The sequence below is a fragment of the Apaloderma vittatum genome, unplaced genomic scaffold (genome assembly GCF_000703405.1).
Source record: "Apaloderma vittatum isolate BGI_N311 unplaced genomic scaffold, ASM70340v1 scaffold11826, whole genome shotgun sequence".
NCBI classification, from domain to species: Eukaryota; Metazoa; Chordata; class Aves; order Trogoniformes; family Trogonidae; genus Apaloderma; species Apaloderma vittatum.
The window spans coordinates 8,049-24,742 of NW_009720074.1; the positions used below are offsets into that span (position 1 = coordinate 8,049).

General features: G+C 38.5%; 1 protein-coding gene across 1 annotated transcript in view; it reads left to right on the forward strand.

Annotated features, from left to right (window-relative positions):
- Nucleotides 1–252: 252 nt before the first annotated feature.
- Nucleotides 253–16,694, forward strand: part of DIP2C (DIP2 disco-interacting protein 2 homolog C (Drosophila)) — a gene marked incomplete at its 5' end in the record, with an annotated part of 80,332 nt that continues 63,890 nt past the window's right edge. Inside the window, 11 exons of the mRNA XM_009870886.1 lie at nt 253–376; nt 978–1,087; nt 2,440–2,542; nt 2,895–2,959; nt 4,776–4,869; nt 4,987–5,106; nt 5,907–6,021; nt 11,271–11,410; nt 12,991–13,127; nt 15,268–15,476; nt 16,269–16,383. Coding sequence (XP_009869188.1) covers nt 253–376; nt 978–1,087; nt 2,440–2,542; nt 2,895–2,959; nt 4,776–4,869; nt 4,987–5,106; nt 5,907–6,021; nt 11,271–11,410; nt 12,991–13,127; nt 15,268–15,476; nt 16,269–16,383 — 1,332 coding nt within the window. The remainder of the gene's footprint in view (nt 377–977; nt 1,088–2,439; nt 2,543–2,894; nt 2,960–4,775; nt 4,870–4,986; nt 5,107–5,906; nt 6,022–11,270; nt 11,411–12,990; nt 13,128–15,267; nt 15,477–16,268; nt 16,384–16,694) is intronic.

Here is a 16,694-nt window from a genome sequence, read left to right on the forward strand (position 1 = left end):
CATTGTCATTTCTGAAGAGGTGTGAGAGCAGGAGCCATCTGATGGCTTCAGTTCTCTCTATGGTTTATGGTGTTACAGCCAAGAGGATATCTAGGTTGGCCAGTTCCTTCATAACTGTACAAATCAGTTAAGTTGCTTAAAGGAAAGAGACTGTTTTCCTCTCGGGATAGTGTGCCAAAGGTCAGTGAAGTTTTCAGCCTGTAATCACTTCTAATCAGTTCTGTGTATTGCTTTTATTTTGTCATCTCTTAGGATGCAGGAAGTCAACAAATAGGCTTTTTGCTTGGAAGCTGTGGAGTTACTGTGGCCTTGACTAGTGACGCATGCCATAAAGGACTGCCTAAGAGCCCCACCGGCGAGATACCACAGTTTAAAGGTAAGCTAACCCTTGCTTATTGTGCGGATCACCAGTCATTTACTACAGTAACAGTCATTGCGCTTGTTTAGTTGTAGTGGGTGAGAATCAGGCTCATGATGAAATATGGTCGCCCTGGCTGAGCATCGCCGTCTGGCAGAGGTGGCTGCTCCCACCTCATGGCTGCCAAGCTGGGTGAGGACTCCTGGTCTGGTTCTGCCCTGGCTCAGCTGCGCTGCTGAAATCCTCTGTGGCCACAAACAAAATTAAACCAACAGACTTAGGACTGTAGTAAATAAGAAGCATTCGTAGGATTCAGTCCTGTAGCTACATGGTAAGGACAGTAACCTCTGAGAGGAGAGTGGTAGTAAACTATGCGGGTCAATAACAGCTTAGACTTGCCAGCCATTTCTTCTGGGATTGTCTGAGAAGGCCATGATAGCCTTGTTAAGAAAGCAGTTCTGGAAAATCTTCTTTCACATGCTACGCTGAGGTTTAAAAGAAGCAGCGATTAGATAATGGTGACACAGGCATCTAGGGAAAAAAACTCAGGCAGAGAAGATTTTTGTCTTGTCTTACCTGGCAGAAACTCGACAAAAGCTGACTTTTCTTTGTACCTCAGGCTGGCCAAAGCTGCTGTGGTTTGTCACAGAGTCTAAACACCTCTCCAAGCCACCTCGTGACTGGTTCCCACACATCAAGGATGCAAACAATGACACAGCTTACATTGAGGTGAGTTAATGAAGATGCATCTTTTCCTCGAATCATTGCGTATGGCACTTCTGGATTAGGTAAACACTATTATTCATTCGCTAGTCACGGTAGCAGAAAACATCCTGTTTTAGCCTGTTAATAAATAATATTTTCTAATAAATTATACTGGATATTGATTTCAGAAAAGAATAAAATGTTAAATTGCATTTTGGGGGTTTCTAACGTTAATATTTTTATGTCATCTATGTGGCTGCCGCAGTATTACATTAAACTTGCCTTGACCAATCTCAGTCTCATTCACAGTGTGGGCTTGCCCACTAGCCTTGAGGTGGGTAGACAGCAAATTTCATAGCGAAGCTTTAGTTGTCATATGACAACCCTTTGAAAGAGAAAGAACTTCTTGTTCAAATCCTTGGCTGTCGCTTACTGCTTTGTGCATCACACTCCCCCCCAAAAGACCAGCGTCAGGAAGGGAAAATTAGCAATGCTGTTAAGTTTAATTTTTCTCTTTTAGATTTCTTTCAATTTTTTTTCCCTTTTGCATAGACCCAAATGTCTTTAATCCAGTGATTTTAGTATTGAATTTAAGTGATTATTCGAAGGGAATAAGTTGGAGTGAATTGAGCAAAGGTATTTCCTGTTTTCACACAGTCACAACACTGGGCTAGAGAAGCAGAGATACTTCCACTTCCAATCTTGCTGATTATCTTCATCATAGAGAAAGATAAATGTTTAATTTACTTTAATTGCCACTGATAGTTTTCAGACTCTTGCATAAAGTTGCAAAAATTACTGCAGTCATCAGCAGTGATCTCACACTGCTTTTTTATTCTGCTTTCTCATGACTCTTTCATATTCTTCTAATCAAAGAGCTTGTGTCTTTCAGACTGTATACATATAGATTATTATAACAGCACCCAGCAATAACTCTATGGTCAGCTTTTATCCCATGCCTTGTAAGACACAGAAGAGAGAAGCTCAGATTTATTGGTTGGCCTATAAAATCCACCATGTGAACACTGAACAGACGGAACTAGGTTATTGTCTGCTAAATCTAACCAGTCGGTTTGTCACTAACATGTTCACAATTGTTAGAATAATTTTTCCATAATACCTGTATTCAAACAGCAGAGATTTCTGATATCAAGCCTAGGAATCTTCAGTTAAAGGGAGAAAGCCTATCTGAAAAAAGTGTCTTTTAAAAAAAAAAAAAAGGCCTCCTTAACTCCTTGATACTGCTGCCTTTCTAAAATAGAGTCATTAGATGTGCCCTTCTTTCACCTATGTAGGAAACACTTTAAACATAGCTATTAAATAATGGAAATAGGGCAACTATTGCACATTGACTTTACCTGCTTATTTCTTTTTAGTACAAAACATGTAAAGATGGAAGTGTGCTTGGGGTGACTGTGACAAGGATTGCACTGCTGACACACTGCCAAGCTCTGACCCAGGCATGTGGATACACAGAAGGTACGGAGTATGCTTCCCTTGCTTCCTCCTTAAAATGAAGTGTGAATTGTAATTTGCTTCTCACCAGACTCCTGTCTTGTGTATTGCATAGATCTGTGTCAAAGGCTTCTAGATTTAAAAACCCATTTTTTTTCCCATTAGTTTTAGAAAATATGCACACGTTTAAAGTGTCTTTGTGAGAGCTACAAATAACGTCTTAGCCAGTACAAATCCTGCAGTGGAGATTTACTATGAAAATTAAGCTTTGAGGTCATCAGTCATGTTATACTGAAGCTTCCTTCCTTTGAGTGGGTTTGCCTTGGTTCCGTGCCATGTTCTGAAAAATAAACTTTGTTTTGTTTTTGTTGGACAGCTGAAACAATTGTGAATGTATTAGATTTCAAGAAGGATGTTGGTTTATGGCATGGGATTCTTACAGTAAGTATGTTTTTTTATTTTGTGTGAGTATTTTAAAATAAACTAACCTAATATGTGTATTACTATCACAAACTGGGATGCCCTGCAGTTTCTTCTAATACAAATGTTTCCACTCTGTAAGCCCATGATCTTTTGCTAGTGCGCTTACTCATAATAAGCACGGTAAAGATGCCAGTGTATTTTTATTCATCATGTCAAGTATGCTGGGCTCATTCTTACCATCTTATTCTCATCTTACTGATGTGTGATTTTGAGATCAGACTTTATAGCAAAAACAAATTAAATTAGCACTTGCCTCTGTAAGGATGTGATCCAATGGCAGAGCTATATTGCTACTGACTAGCTTCTCCGTCAAAACTCCCACCAGCAGATGGTTTTGCTAACATTAAAGCATTTCTGATACTTTAAATTGCATAAATTGTCTGCTTGCTGTTTAAATTTATTCCTCCATTGAAATGGGAAGCAATTGACATATTTTTAAGGATTGTTTTTAAAGGTGCTGCAGCAGTCGATGACTGAAAAAATGCTCACTATTTGCTGGTCATTTTAAAAGCAAATACCAAGTTTTGAAAGGTCACGGGGCGGGCAGGATGTACGGGCTCTAAATGCTATGATTCCCAGGGATCTCATATACTTTTACCATGCAGTGTTATACTCTTCTTAATACCATAGGGCAGTAATAACACTTCTGAAGCAGAAACTGTCTGTTAGGCTTAACGCCCACAAGTAGCTTGTGTTAAAAAAACATCTTTATCACTGAAGTTGAAAGCAAGCATTTGATAGAGATTTTCTGTGCCTTCCTTTGCTATTAATCTTGGTATGAACTTCGTTTTTTTCATGACTTGCCTGTAAGTGCTTTTCCTGTACTACACTTGTGCCTGACTGAAAGGGGAACTATCTTTTGCAATTCTGCAAGTGTTTAGATGACTAATCCACTGAGACGCTTAACCTTTCTTAAGCCTAGATTTTCCAAAACAAATACTGCATTTGACCTGAGTTGCTGTGAGTGAAAATATATTGCCCTCAGAAGATGTTTCTAAATGGTAACAGGAGTAAAGCAGCAGCTCATTTACAGTCTGTTTGTTTAGTAGTAACACTGAGAAATCATTAAAGAAATTGACTGTCGTAAGACTGAGAGAGACTGGGTTTGGATCTGTCATTGGTTTCACTCACCCGCTTTTTCTACATTTTCTGCAACTTTTCATGACCTTGTTGAAAATACTGCTGTTAGCCCACCTGGAGAAAGAATAAAAACTCCTTCATTAATTTTCTGTTAAATAAATTGATCTGTGCTTAATCTGTGACTCCAATTTCTCTGTCTAGTGTCTTTTAAATAAGTTGTGCTCCCTTATCGTTAGTAGTTTTTCAGTCTCCACAGAGATGGATTTCTTTAGACAGATATGTTGCCGTTACTTGTTTCTTTGAGTAAAGAGTCTTCATATATATTGAAGTTTAGCTGGCGTAGGGATAATATTAACCTACATAGCAAACATGCAGATATTGTTCATCCAGTGTTTATTGTTTTTTATTTAAAGTGAATCACTTTAAAGTATAAATAGGAAGAAAATCTGTTTTCTTTTTTTCAGTACTGCTTCAAAGTTATGATCTGATTAGTCTAAATCCTTCATCCATAATTAAATCAATAAAAAATGAGATTCTGATTCATCCTAATGTAGATAGCTAGATAGGAAGAGATAAATGGCAGCATTGACAATAAAACAAGCAGAGTGATTTGCATAGATGCCCCTGCCCTTAACACGATATAAATAATTGCCACAATTGTTTTATAAAACCCATTTATCTTACTTCATTTCAGAGTGTCATGAACATGATGCATGTTATAAGTATCCCATACTCGTTAATGAAAGTGAATCCACTGTCATGGATACAAAAAGTCTGTCAATACAAAGGTAAGGAGCCAGAATATACAAAAGCATGCTTGATTGTCAAAATCAGAAGTACGAATTGATAATACAGCCGCGTAGCTTTTATATGGTGTATTAGTAATCTTTCCATTCTTGTTGCAGCAAAAGTTGCCTGTGTAAAATCCAGAGACATGCACTGGGCGTTGGTGGCACATCGAGATCAGAGAGACATCAACCTTTCCTCGCTGCGTATGCTAATAGTGGCTGACGGTGCAAACCCATGTAAGCTATGCTCCTGCAGTCTGATAGGGGCTAGGGAGTGTTTCCTGTCTTGCATTTAAAGTTTAGATCTTCAGTCATCTTAGCTAAAATATTTACAAAGTGTAAGGTTTGTCTACTGCAAACTATATGATATTTATAGAAACAGTAATTAATTGTGGATTTTTTTAAAATGTATTTTTCTTTAGCTAATCCTGAAGCAAACTTGATATTCCACATAACGTAAGTCGCAGTAAATCCAGTTTTGTTTAACATGAAAGACTGAAGTAAATAACCTTAAGCTATAGAAAAGATCAGAACATTTCTGCTGAATAATGGTGCTCAGATGCACAAGACACTGAAGAATTTAGAGGAATACTTATACTACTTTTGAGAACCGCATCTGGATTACTTCATGACAATAACATGAACTATTTATATTATTTAAGATGCCAACATATAGATGTTCTGATTGTTTATAGTAGTTTGCTTTGAGTTTCTGAATTAAACCTTTAATTTGCCTCATCTTAAAAAAGAAAATTATAATGAAACTCACATTGTAGTCTAGCAATAATGGCTTTTCTATGTAAGCATAGTGAAAGGACTTCATGCTCAAAAATTAGTCTTCTCTGTATGCATCCACAACTGAATATACATATATATGATTGTAGCAGCTATGACTTCTTTCCCAGTGAACATGAGTCCTTTTAAATTTTTTTCTCTTGAAAAGCCTATATATTCAATAGTAAGTTTGCAGTTTGAATAGCATCCCTGGAGAAATCAGATAAATCAGATTATTTTTCTCTGATATTTCCCCCCCCCAGGGTCTATTTCTTCCTGTGATGCATTTCTCAATGTCTTCCAAAGCAAAGGTCTAAGACAGGAGGTCATTTGTCCCTGCGCTAGTTCACCAGAAGCTCTCACTGTGGCTATTCGAAGGTACTGTGCTACACTAGTGGCGATAGAACGATGGTAGAATATACATGGTAATTTGAGAAGAAATGAAACGTTAAGTATGCATGTATGAAAGTTATATATGTATGAAAAGTTAAGTATGGAACTGCATACTTAACTTCTGAATGCCGTTTCTAGTTGGTTTGGGGTTTTTTTTTTATGTCCAGAGAAGATATAGAGGAAGAATTTGTAGAGTAATAATTTAACTTCAGAGTGCCTTATAATATAGTTCCTATTTCTGTAATTTTATCTAATTTTAAATGAAATAGACTAAAATGAAAAGGCTAATTCTGTAAAGAGAAGTGGAAAAATACCACTGTAAGCATGAAATTAGTTAAAACTTGGGATTTTATGTGGAATTGCTATTGAGGGAAGTCAGGCTTTGAAGTAGTCTCTTTCCAAAGAATTACAACATTCTGCAGGTTGGTTTTGTCTGGGTGACACTTTTTAACCATTTGTAGACTCTCAGTAATCATCTGGAAATGCTCTTGGAGTCTGGGGGATTTGTGCCTAGAAATAAAATGGGCCTTATGAACATGAATGTCAGTATGCAGCCGTCACGCCAAGACTGTTGCAGTATACAGTAAATGGCATAACTGTTCTCTGTTTTGGTGGAGTTTTCCAAAGTTGTGCCCTGAACAGTAGGCACTTTGGTTTTAAGTTCAGATTTCTGCAGCCCTTTATAGTTGTTTCACGTGTTAAAACATACAGTATAAAACTGTAAAGCACTGTAATAGCATTAAGTAAAATACTTCCTGCCACAACGCTTAAAATACACTGTCCAAGTGAAATTTAACTAGATTTTCCCTTAGCTTTCTGATGAAACATCACAGGAAAAAGACATGAGGCCAAGGTTGTGGTTGACTTTCAGCCACCTCGTTATTAACTTAAAACACCTGAAAGCTATCTTTCAGGTACTTATCTTGCCCAGTTGTCTTTCTGGGAGCTACAGGATCTCAGAGAGTCCTTCACTCAGCTCCACTAGCCTGTCCTTAGCTTTATACCACGGAGTGTGTTGTTTTCCCGTTGCGTTGGGTTTCCTTCCCATAGGCTGGGCAGACCTTCACTCCCTTGGAACGAGCTCTTGCTTGTAAATGCAGAAAGGAGGTGGAAGGGCAGTGGACATCGCTCATGCTGAGCCCTGATTAGTGGGAGGGGGTTTTCATTTCCCGTACTAGCCTTGGAAAATCTGCACAGGATCACAGGTTGCGAAGTGGAAGAACTCGCTGCGTATCAGCATATGATGGCTGTTGTGCCCTTTCTAGACTTAAACTCTATGCCTATAGCCACCTGAAACACTAGAGATTAATTTTCAAATTAACTGACACTGAGAGCTTACATAAAAAAAAATTATTAGCGCATAAAATAGTGCATAATTCAAATAAAAGAAAAAGAGGACGCATTTTTATCTTCAATGCTTTGCTGTGTAATTACAGAGCAGTTCTTACTACAGTGAATGTTACTGAACCTATATCTCCTTTTTGAAGTCTGTTTAATGCTGGGATAATACCAGCTGAACTCGGGAGCTTTAGTATTTTTCATTTTATTCAAGCCATCTCTACTGACAGTAAAGTCATTACCATACAAGTTCCAAAGAGTTACAGCTGAAGTATGCATTAAAATGACTCCCCGCAGAGCAAAGATCCAGAGAGCTCCCTGTTAATGTTCTGACTCTTTCAAAATCTGTGGTGTATTTTTACTGATCTTCCTACAAGGAAGAGTAACAAAACCAATTCTCATTTGAAATACCCTTAAAGTTTGAAAGAAAAGAGTCAGTAATAGACTAGTAGATACTTCAGCCTTAGAGCTGAATCACGAAGCTTAATATTAAAGGAATGTGTCATGTAAATAGTTCTTTACGGTATTCCCCTTTGGTTTATTGCATATTAGTCTGAAGCCATTTGCTTAAGGGAGGGCAAAACTTTAAGTGCAGGTCTGTACCCTTTTAAACAACTGGTAGAAATTAGCGGTAAACCGTTTTTATCTGTAAATGGTAGTGGTAACTGGTCTCAAAATGGTCTCCAGCTACTCAGTATGAACAAATCAGCTTTGAATTAGATGCACATGGTTAAGGAAACTAAAAGGGTAGGTTTGTCTGGTGGTTTAAGCTAAATTTACTTAGTATATGAAGTAGGTGGAATTACATCTTTATTTAGTTCCTCCTACCTTAATCAAAGGATTTACCTCTGTCTAGCAAGCAGTCTTACAGAATTTCAAATCCCATATTAGAAATATTGAATGTGTAAAGAAAATTAAAAATGTTAACTTTAGTGTTAATTGTAAGGGCATTGGAATAGTGTTCTTTGTTCAGGACAGCCAGCATGGCTTCACCAAGGGCAAGTCATGCCTCGCCAACCTTTTGTGATGACATGACAAGGGCATGGATGTCACCTGTCTGGACTTCTGTAAGGCCTTTGACACAGTCCTCCACAACATCCTTCTGTCTGTGTTGGAGACATAATGGATTTGATGGGTGGGCTGTTTGGTGGATAAGGAATTGGTTGGATGGTTGCATCCAGAAGATAGTGGTCAGTGCTTAATGTCTAGACAGAAAAGACATGGACATGTTGCAGTGAGTCCAGAGGAGGGCCAGAAACATGATCAGAGAGATGGAACGCCTCTGCTGTGAAAAACGGCTGAGCGAGTTGGGGTTTTTCAGCCTAGAGAAGAGAAGGCTCCAGGCAGACCTTATAGTAGCCTTTCAATACTTAAAGGGAGATGGGGGCAGTCTTTTTAGCAGGGAGTGTTGCAATGAAACAAGGGGAAATGGTTTTAAACTAGGAGAAGGTAAATTCAGACTAGATATAAGGAAGAATTTTTTTACCTAGATACGCACAGGTCATGTGGGACAGGGCTCTGAGTAACTTGATCTTGTTTGAAGATGTCCCTGCCCATTGGAGGGGTCATTGGACTAGATGGCCTTTACAGACAGCTTCCATACTAAAACATTCTATGATTTCTATCTCATCTTCTTTCCAAGTGATTCTTCTCTTTCCGCTTGGCAGAGATACTTGTTTTAGGGATGTTCCCATGTGGATATCATGGACACAACAAAATAAGATATGATATATTGCAGAATTGTTGCTGACAAGATACTTTCTAGGATGACATAGAGGTGCTGTCAGCTGCTTGCCTCCCCACCTCACTACTCCATCCTGGTCCTCTGGCCGTGTTCTATCTCTGCATCAGACAACTAGTTGCCTGCAAGAGGAGGCTCAAGCACAGTTAACTGGTGTCTCACTCAAGGATCCACCTCAGACTGCCAGAAAACCAGAAGTACTCTGAAACAGAGCTCTGAAATGCCTGTTCTCTGGACCCCAGATCTTCAGCACCAACTCTTTCCTTCTTGCTGTTAACTTCAGAAAGTGTTGACTTTTAAGAGAGAATTAGCTGAAAAGTAAAATCACAGAACAGAATTGGTTCTGTTTAGCTCAAACCAGGATACTTTTGCACACCTACTTCCATCACACAGCACTTCTTGCTAACCTGGGTAAAGCTGATATCTCAACCCAGACCACCCAAGTGTATCTCTAATGACAAGTTGCCCAACATGATCCTAGCAGGCTTCATGCCTCCTGCTTCCCTGCCTGGCCCTCCTGTCCTGTACACAGCCAGTGTCTTTCAAAACTGCAGCAGCCCTTCTTTTCAGCAGTCTTTGGATCTGATAAGTAATACAAGAAGATGTATGTGATGAAAGCCTAGATGGCCTCTACTGCTAAAAGGCTGTGAGAAGCTGTGTGTGCCTTTCTTCTCATGAGCTGTAAAATGTGTGTTGCGGGGGGATGGGAGGAAGTTGATCAATAATGTCACTGAAAGTTCTTTTCATATGATGGGAATGTTATTTATCACACCTCCTTGTTTACCAGCACCATTTGTTATGCTCTAATGCATTTTCAAGTGTGCCCACATCCTTCTTTGTTGACAATGTCACTTGAGAAATACGACTCGTAAAACCTATTAATTGAAATTTATAGTACTGATCATTGCAAGGCTTACATGAGCATGATTGGCTAAAGCCCGACTAGTATTTCAAGCACAGTAGAGGAGAAATATCATATAAAAGGACATTGTCTGTTAAAAAAATAGTTGTGTTATGATGGATTGCTTAGGAAAAATGTAGAATCCTGAGCTAATTATTGGCTGGTTTATCCATCTTGAAAATAGCTGAAGTCTGGCTGCTTTACATGGATGCACTATCCACACTCAAATCAGCACCACGTTAGCATCCAGTCTGCATTTTAAAATGCAGGACAGTGTAAGAATCTTCTCAGACAAGAAAAGCTCTGACATATTCCCTTGACTTAATAACTTGCACACGTCAACATTGGTTTGCTCAAGCCACGCTCTACATATATATATATAATCGTATCCACTGATAGAACAGGCGGTTTTATACTGAAGCAAGGTGACAGACAGCTTGTGCTGATGCTGTGGAATCGTACAGCATGTGGGTAGTGAATCTGAGCAAACTGAGGCATTACAAAGAGGCTGCATACACAAGATTTTGACCATGAATGAAGAAGATCTAATTTGTTTTGATTTTCATGGAATAAATTAGAATAGAAAGAATTCAGTTATATTCACTAAAATAAAGATAGTAAAGTCCTTGCTGCTACCACAGATACTTGGCAGTGAATCTATTACAACCTAATTTCTTTTTTTTGATAATTTTAAATGCTTAAGTATCAGGAGTGGGAAGTCATATATGATTTATGCATAGCATACTTGTATTCTAATCTCAGCTTTAATAATAGTGTACTAGAGTTAGGCTTTTAATCTAGCAGGTGAGTTTAGTTTCCTAGGTTTCCCCAAAGTAGGTAACATAGAGTTTAAGTTATTTACTCATCAGTTCCAAATATTTAGAATGCCGTTTCCCTCCCCATCATCTGCACTGCCTTTCAGTATTTTTAAACAATGCAAAAGGCCTTTGCTTAAGTAATCAAACAGTCTTCATCAATCTGTCTGAAAATGAAATACAAGCTGTTTTGGATAAATGTTAGCTTTTACTTTCATCTCTGCAGCCCCAAATACATGTGGGTGGCTTCTGAACAGGAGAGTTGACAGACAGAATACTCACGAGTGACTGAAAAACAGGATTCTGCCAGATCTAGTAGGGGAAAAAAGGTGAAATTTTAAGCACTCAACAAAGGAGTAGTTGCAATAGTAGTCCATTAAGAAGAATAAATTCCTAAGTCTGCCTGCTGGAGCACTGATGATGTAACCCGTGGTTGCAGGCCAACAGACGACAGCAATCAGCCACCGGGCAGAGGAGTTCTGTCCATGCATGGGCTCACTTACGGAGTGATTCGTGTGGACTCTGAAGAAAAGCTTTCTGTTCTGACTGTCCAGGATGTTGGCTTAGTGATGCCAGGAGGTAAGGAACTTTCTTCGAAATTTACTGTGATTCATCAATTGCAGTTAGCTGTAGGACGTCATTGGTGGGCATGCTTTGCTGTTGGACGACAAGCTTTGGGACTCAAACATACGCACATGAAAACATCTTAGTCCAGAAGCATTACCTTGTAAAACTTATGGTTTGGAAATCCCAAGATTTCTTTTCTCTTTTTACCTCTGTGGCTGTCTTTACATGCATTAGTGGGGTGCTTTGGACAATGTTACCACATCAGAACATCCATTCCATAACTGTAAGATACTGTACAGCAAATAAGAGAGTTGGATTCTGATATCTGAAGGCTGTAAATATCCATAAGCCTGACCCAAATGAGACTTGGCAGTGAAAGTTTTGATAACCTATCCTAAGGATGAACAAAATTGCTATCTGACGGCTTGCAGAATGTTTTTCCAAAGATCCTGTGCTATCATCCAGTTATTAGAAAGAGGAGGTATAACTGAACAGTTCATGTTAATAAATTCAAGCTGAAACCAGTGCTTCTAAAGAAAAAGATAAGATTTTTCATAAATGAGATATAATAGGGACTAGAAAAGCATAGTACTGTAGTTTTTCACAAGAGAATGTCTCTTGTGAACCACAGGAATAAAACATATGATGCATTTTACAAAATTCCAGTTTAGTAACTTAAAATAAAGAAAGATAAGATTGGCTGTCGTCTAATTGTTATTATGAAAGATATTATTGTAGGTGTACCATCTTGTACTTCGTGCTACATTCTGATCATTTTAATGAAAGTACATGCTTCTATTTATCCTCAGAGTGAGAAAGGTCATTTAAGATTCTTTACACTTGTACATTAAAGACCTACTAATTCATTTCTGGTCTCTCTTGCTCGTGATATCCTCTTTGCAGCTGCAAAATCTACACATGCTGGACTCCAGCTCCAGGGATTATAGCTAAGACAGCATACCTGATTCTTATTCACATGGCTGACACATAAAATAGTGCTTCCTCCTCGGACCACTGCTTTCTAATCCCTCTTGTTTAGCTCTCGCTGTCTCTGCAGTACTGTAAGACCAGTGAGAGGGAGTCTGAGCTCTGATAAATACTTACTAAAACAACTGTGTTAGTCTGCTAAAATATCTTGATCTTTCATAGGGTGTTACTTGCTACTTTGTGAAAGGTGAATTTCCTGGTTGCCTGCCTCCCTGGCAGTGTAATTATTATTAAAAACTGCAGGTATTTCATTTTACACTGACTGCGGCAAATCTGGTCTTCAGTATGGAAAGCTGGGAACACACATTTCCCAGCAATGTTACCAATTAACTGAAAATCTAGAGAGCAAGGAAAATTAAGTTTTGTTATGAGTGTAAAGATTGGGTTTGCATAAAGATCTTTGCATTCTTTGTATAAATACTATAAATAATATATATAACATTTGACAACATTGAACATGTTAATGTTTGAGAAACTGATTGTTAGACACTTCTCTACATAGAATTTATTTGTTTATGTCAGCTCCTCCATGATGTCTTTCCTGCAGCATTTATGTTATTCTGCAGTTTTTATAATATTTTTAAAGTCCTATGTTCTCCCTCTAGCTATAATGTGTTCAGTGAAGCCAGATGGAGTTCCTCAGCTCTGTAAAACAGATGAAATAGGAGAGCTTTGTGTATGTGCTATTGCAACGGGTACATCATACTATGGACTCTCGGGCATGACCAAAAATACTTTTGAGGTAAGCTGAACAAAAAAATGCTATATAAAATCCTTCCTTGTTAACTTCTTCTATTCCGAGATAATGTTTGACATAAAATATTGATAGTAATAACATCAGAATAGCAGTACTAATCAATCCTTGTGGCTTGGGACCTGTACTCTAGCCAGATAATCTGCGCTGAAGCCCATTTCATTAAGTGCAGTAGTAGATCTTTATATGGGTTTAGTTTTGGCTCTGAAGAGCTTTTATTTTAATTTTGAAAGAAGATACCAGAGGCTGAAACAATCAGAAGGAAAGCAGGAAGAAAGACAAAGTTCAAAAGGTAGTACTGTACTAGTCTGTGAGCTAGCTCCATGCAACTTTGATTGTTGCAAGCAGTTGTAAGGCTGCTGGGTATCTTTAAGAATCAGTTCCCAGTATTTCCACAGTGCAGCCAGCGTTAAAGGCTTGCATTTATACAGAATCCTAACAGATGTAGTCTTCAAGAAGTATCTGAACAGCAGAGACACCTTTTCCTAATTAGTCCCCACCTGCTTTTGTTTGAACTGCCTTAGGTGAAAGCCTTCTTGCTTTGTGGAGTCTGTTTTCCATTAGGTTTCAGCTCCATGCAAACAGCTGTGTTGATAGCTCTGTTGTACCTGCTCTCTTGTTATCATTAACTTCTGCTAAAGCCCATATGAAAGGCTGAACAAATCAGAGAAATACTGGGAAAAAAAATGAGCTGAGATTTTTGTTAGGTTCTAGTCTCTTAGTATTTGAGAAATAAGTTAAGAAAAATACATTTACATTTCCCTTAACAAATGCTCTGATATTACAATTTTTAATAGACCAAACATGACTAATAGCTCCTGCAAAACGCAGATCTAAATGTTGTAAACCTTATACATTAAATAATCAATGGAGACTAGTAGATATGATTCTCCATCCTGCTGTTGAAGCCAGGAATCCTGCTATGCTATTGCGATCTGAAATTTCTTGTAGCTGTGCTCCAAGTACAGCTGTCAGTACCTGGTGTGAATGATAATCCAGGACTTGACATATTTCAGGGTAGAAATGTACTTACGTTCATTTTGTAGTACTTACTGTAATTGCAAAATCATTTGTAATTCATAACTGGGTCTACAGTTTAACGGCATATTTAGACTTATTCCTAAAGTAAGCAGATAGATTGCCATTGAATAAGCAGGGCCACTAATTTTTACACTTAAAGATGTTCTTAGGAGCCTTCTCCAAGTTCTGCTATGTAATTAATGTTACAAGTTTTAGTGAATCAAAGAGTTTTGTGTTCCTGAAATGAATTACGACTAAGGATGTACAAGCATTAAGTCTATTCAGTAAGAGTCACCTGTGGGCATCTGGCAGAAGATGTTGTCCTTTCTTTTTAGATGAGCCTTGAAGGACACTTTATAGCCATGTCTTCCATTTGAAGTGATGGCAGGAAAGTGCGTTTGTGTCAGAATGTGTCTCAAAGTGGCTCATGTGTCAGAAGGATAACGCTGTGCTAGTTAGGGTAGAAAAAACAGTAGAAATCTATCTCATTGAAGTCACATATGCATCTGGTGTTCAAACATTTAGAGAGGGCTGTATAGGGCTGTATTTTCACTTTTAGACATGCTACAGAAGTCATTATCAATGGTATTGTGAGGACTTAATTGACCTTAGATAAAAATGTGATCAGCTGCAAGAGTCATTAGCGTGCAGGACCTTAAAACAGCTTCATTTCTAGCCTGATTATTTCTCTACAATGTGCTGGGTCCTGAAAAGAACCTCTCCTGTAGTGTTTAATATCTCAGTAACCTGTACATAGCACATCAGGTTAGCTGCACTCTGAACAGCAGGGGGTTTTTATTCAGTATTGTTTATGTTGATTTATATATATATATTTTTAAGGCCATAAAATATTTTCAGAGCCACGGTTAGGGTAAATATGTATGGTAAACAGAGTGGGATTGACATTCCTGGAACTCAGGTACTGAAAATTACACACACTGGTCTGGGAGTTTCCTGACACTGCTTTATGATCAGTGAAGAGTAAAGACCATCACCAGTGACCTATTTACTTTGTTTCCGAAGAGCCATACGAGAGAGCATGCCTGAAATATTTTGCAGCATGCTCTCTGCATTTAGAATTGAAGACTTTTGTTTCTCTGTCTTACAGGTGTTTCCTATGACCAGTTCTGGTGGCCCTATCACTGAATATCCTTTTATAAGGACTGGACTACTAGGTTTTATAGGACCGGGCGGACTTGTCTTTGTTATTGGCAAGATGGATGGTTTGATGGTTGTCAGTGGAAGAAGACATAATGCTGATGACATTGTAGCGACAGCACTGGCTGTGGAACCAATGAAATTTGTCTACAGGGGAAGGTTTGATTCTTTCTTTTTTTATATTACCCAAAAATCTTTTTTGCTCATGCCAGGTGTAACTGACCCAAAATGCTTTCAGAAGGCACTGCCTAATCTGCACTGTGGTTTCCCTCCGTTGCTTTTCGTATTGCAAGATCCAGGGAACAGCAGAGGGAAGCCTAAGACAGTGTTGAGGCAGACTTTTAGATATCAAGGTCTGAAAGGTCTGAAACTGTGGTTATTAAAATTTCCAGTTGAACAGCTGGTTAATTCTGAAGGGGCTGACTCGACAGGATCTTCTCTGTCCAAGTTGAACATTTCCAATATGCCTAACACTGAAGTTTTTTGAACATGACAGCAGTTCCTTGTGTGACCTTCATAATGTGCTGAAGATGAACAGGAGACAGCTAAAGCTTCTGAAGAGCCTGATGCAGTAACATGCGCTCACACTTGTTGCTCACATGGCGGAGCTCTCACAAAATGGTGTTGCAATTACTTTCTTCTAAAAGCTTAACAACAACCTTGGTGTGGCCCAAGTTTAATGTTTTTCTTGTCCCAAGAAGGTTCACTTCTCCAGCCCTGCTGTGACATGTTGCTTGTATTTACACGATTCTTGAACAAAGCCCCCTAATTCTCCTCCAGAAGTTAGCCCAAACTGTTCTTGTTGCTTTTTCCCCATAAATAAAACACTAATTGATGCAGCAGTTGTCTGAGCATTAAATAACAAAATCATAGTTATTGTGCGTTAATGTAGAAGACTGGTTTTTCCAGCTGTCCTGGCACTAAATACTCTTCTCTCCTTCTCTTTTATAGAATAGCAGTGTTTTCAGTGAGCGTGCTGCATGATGAAAGGATAGTGATTGTTGCTGAGCAAAGGCCAGATTCCACAGAGGAAGACAGTTTTCAATGGATGAGTAGAGTTCTCCAGGTAATGCTCTTTATGTACATTTGGAAGCTATTTTTTTGCTGCTTTGTACTCTTTTTATTGATCTTTCAGGCCCCCAAGGTAACTGACATTTGGTTTTGAGTAATTTTAAGTCTACCTGCAGTTGTGCTTGCTCTAATGACCACAGATTAGATTCTTTTGAGTTACACTTCCTATCTGGGCCACACATCCTGAGAGTGATCCTTTTCCTATTCAAAATGCTGTAAGAAAACAAGGATAAATTGAAGTAAATAATAGCAAGGAGAGAGCAGCATATGATTTGTAAGGGTATAGTCATTCATTACTTTAAAGGG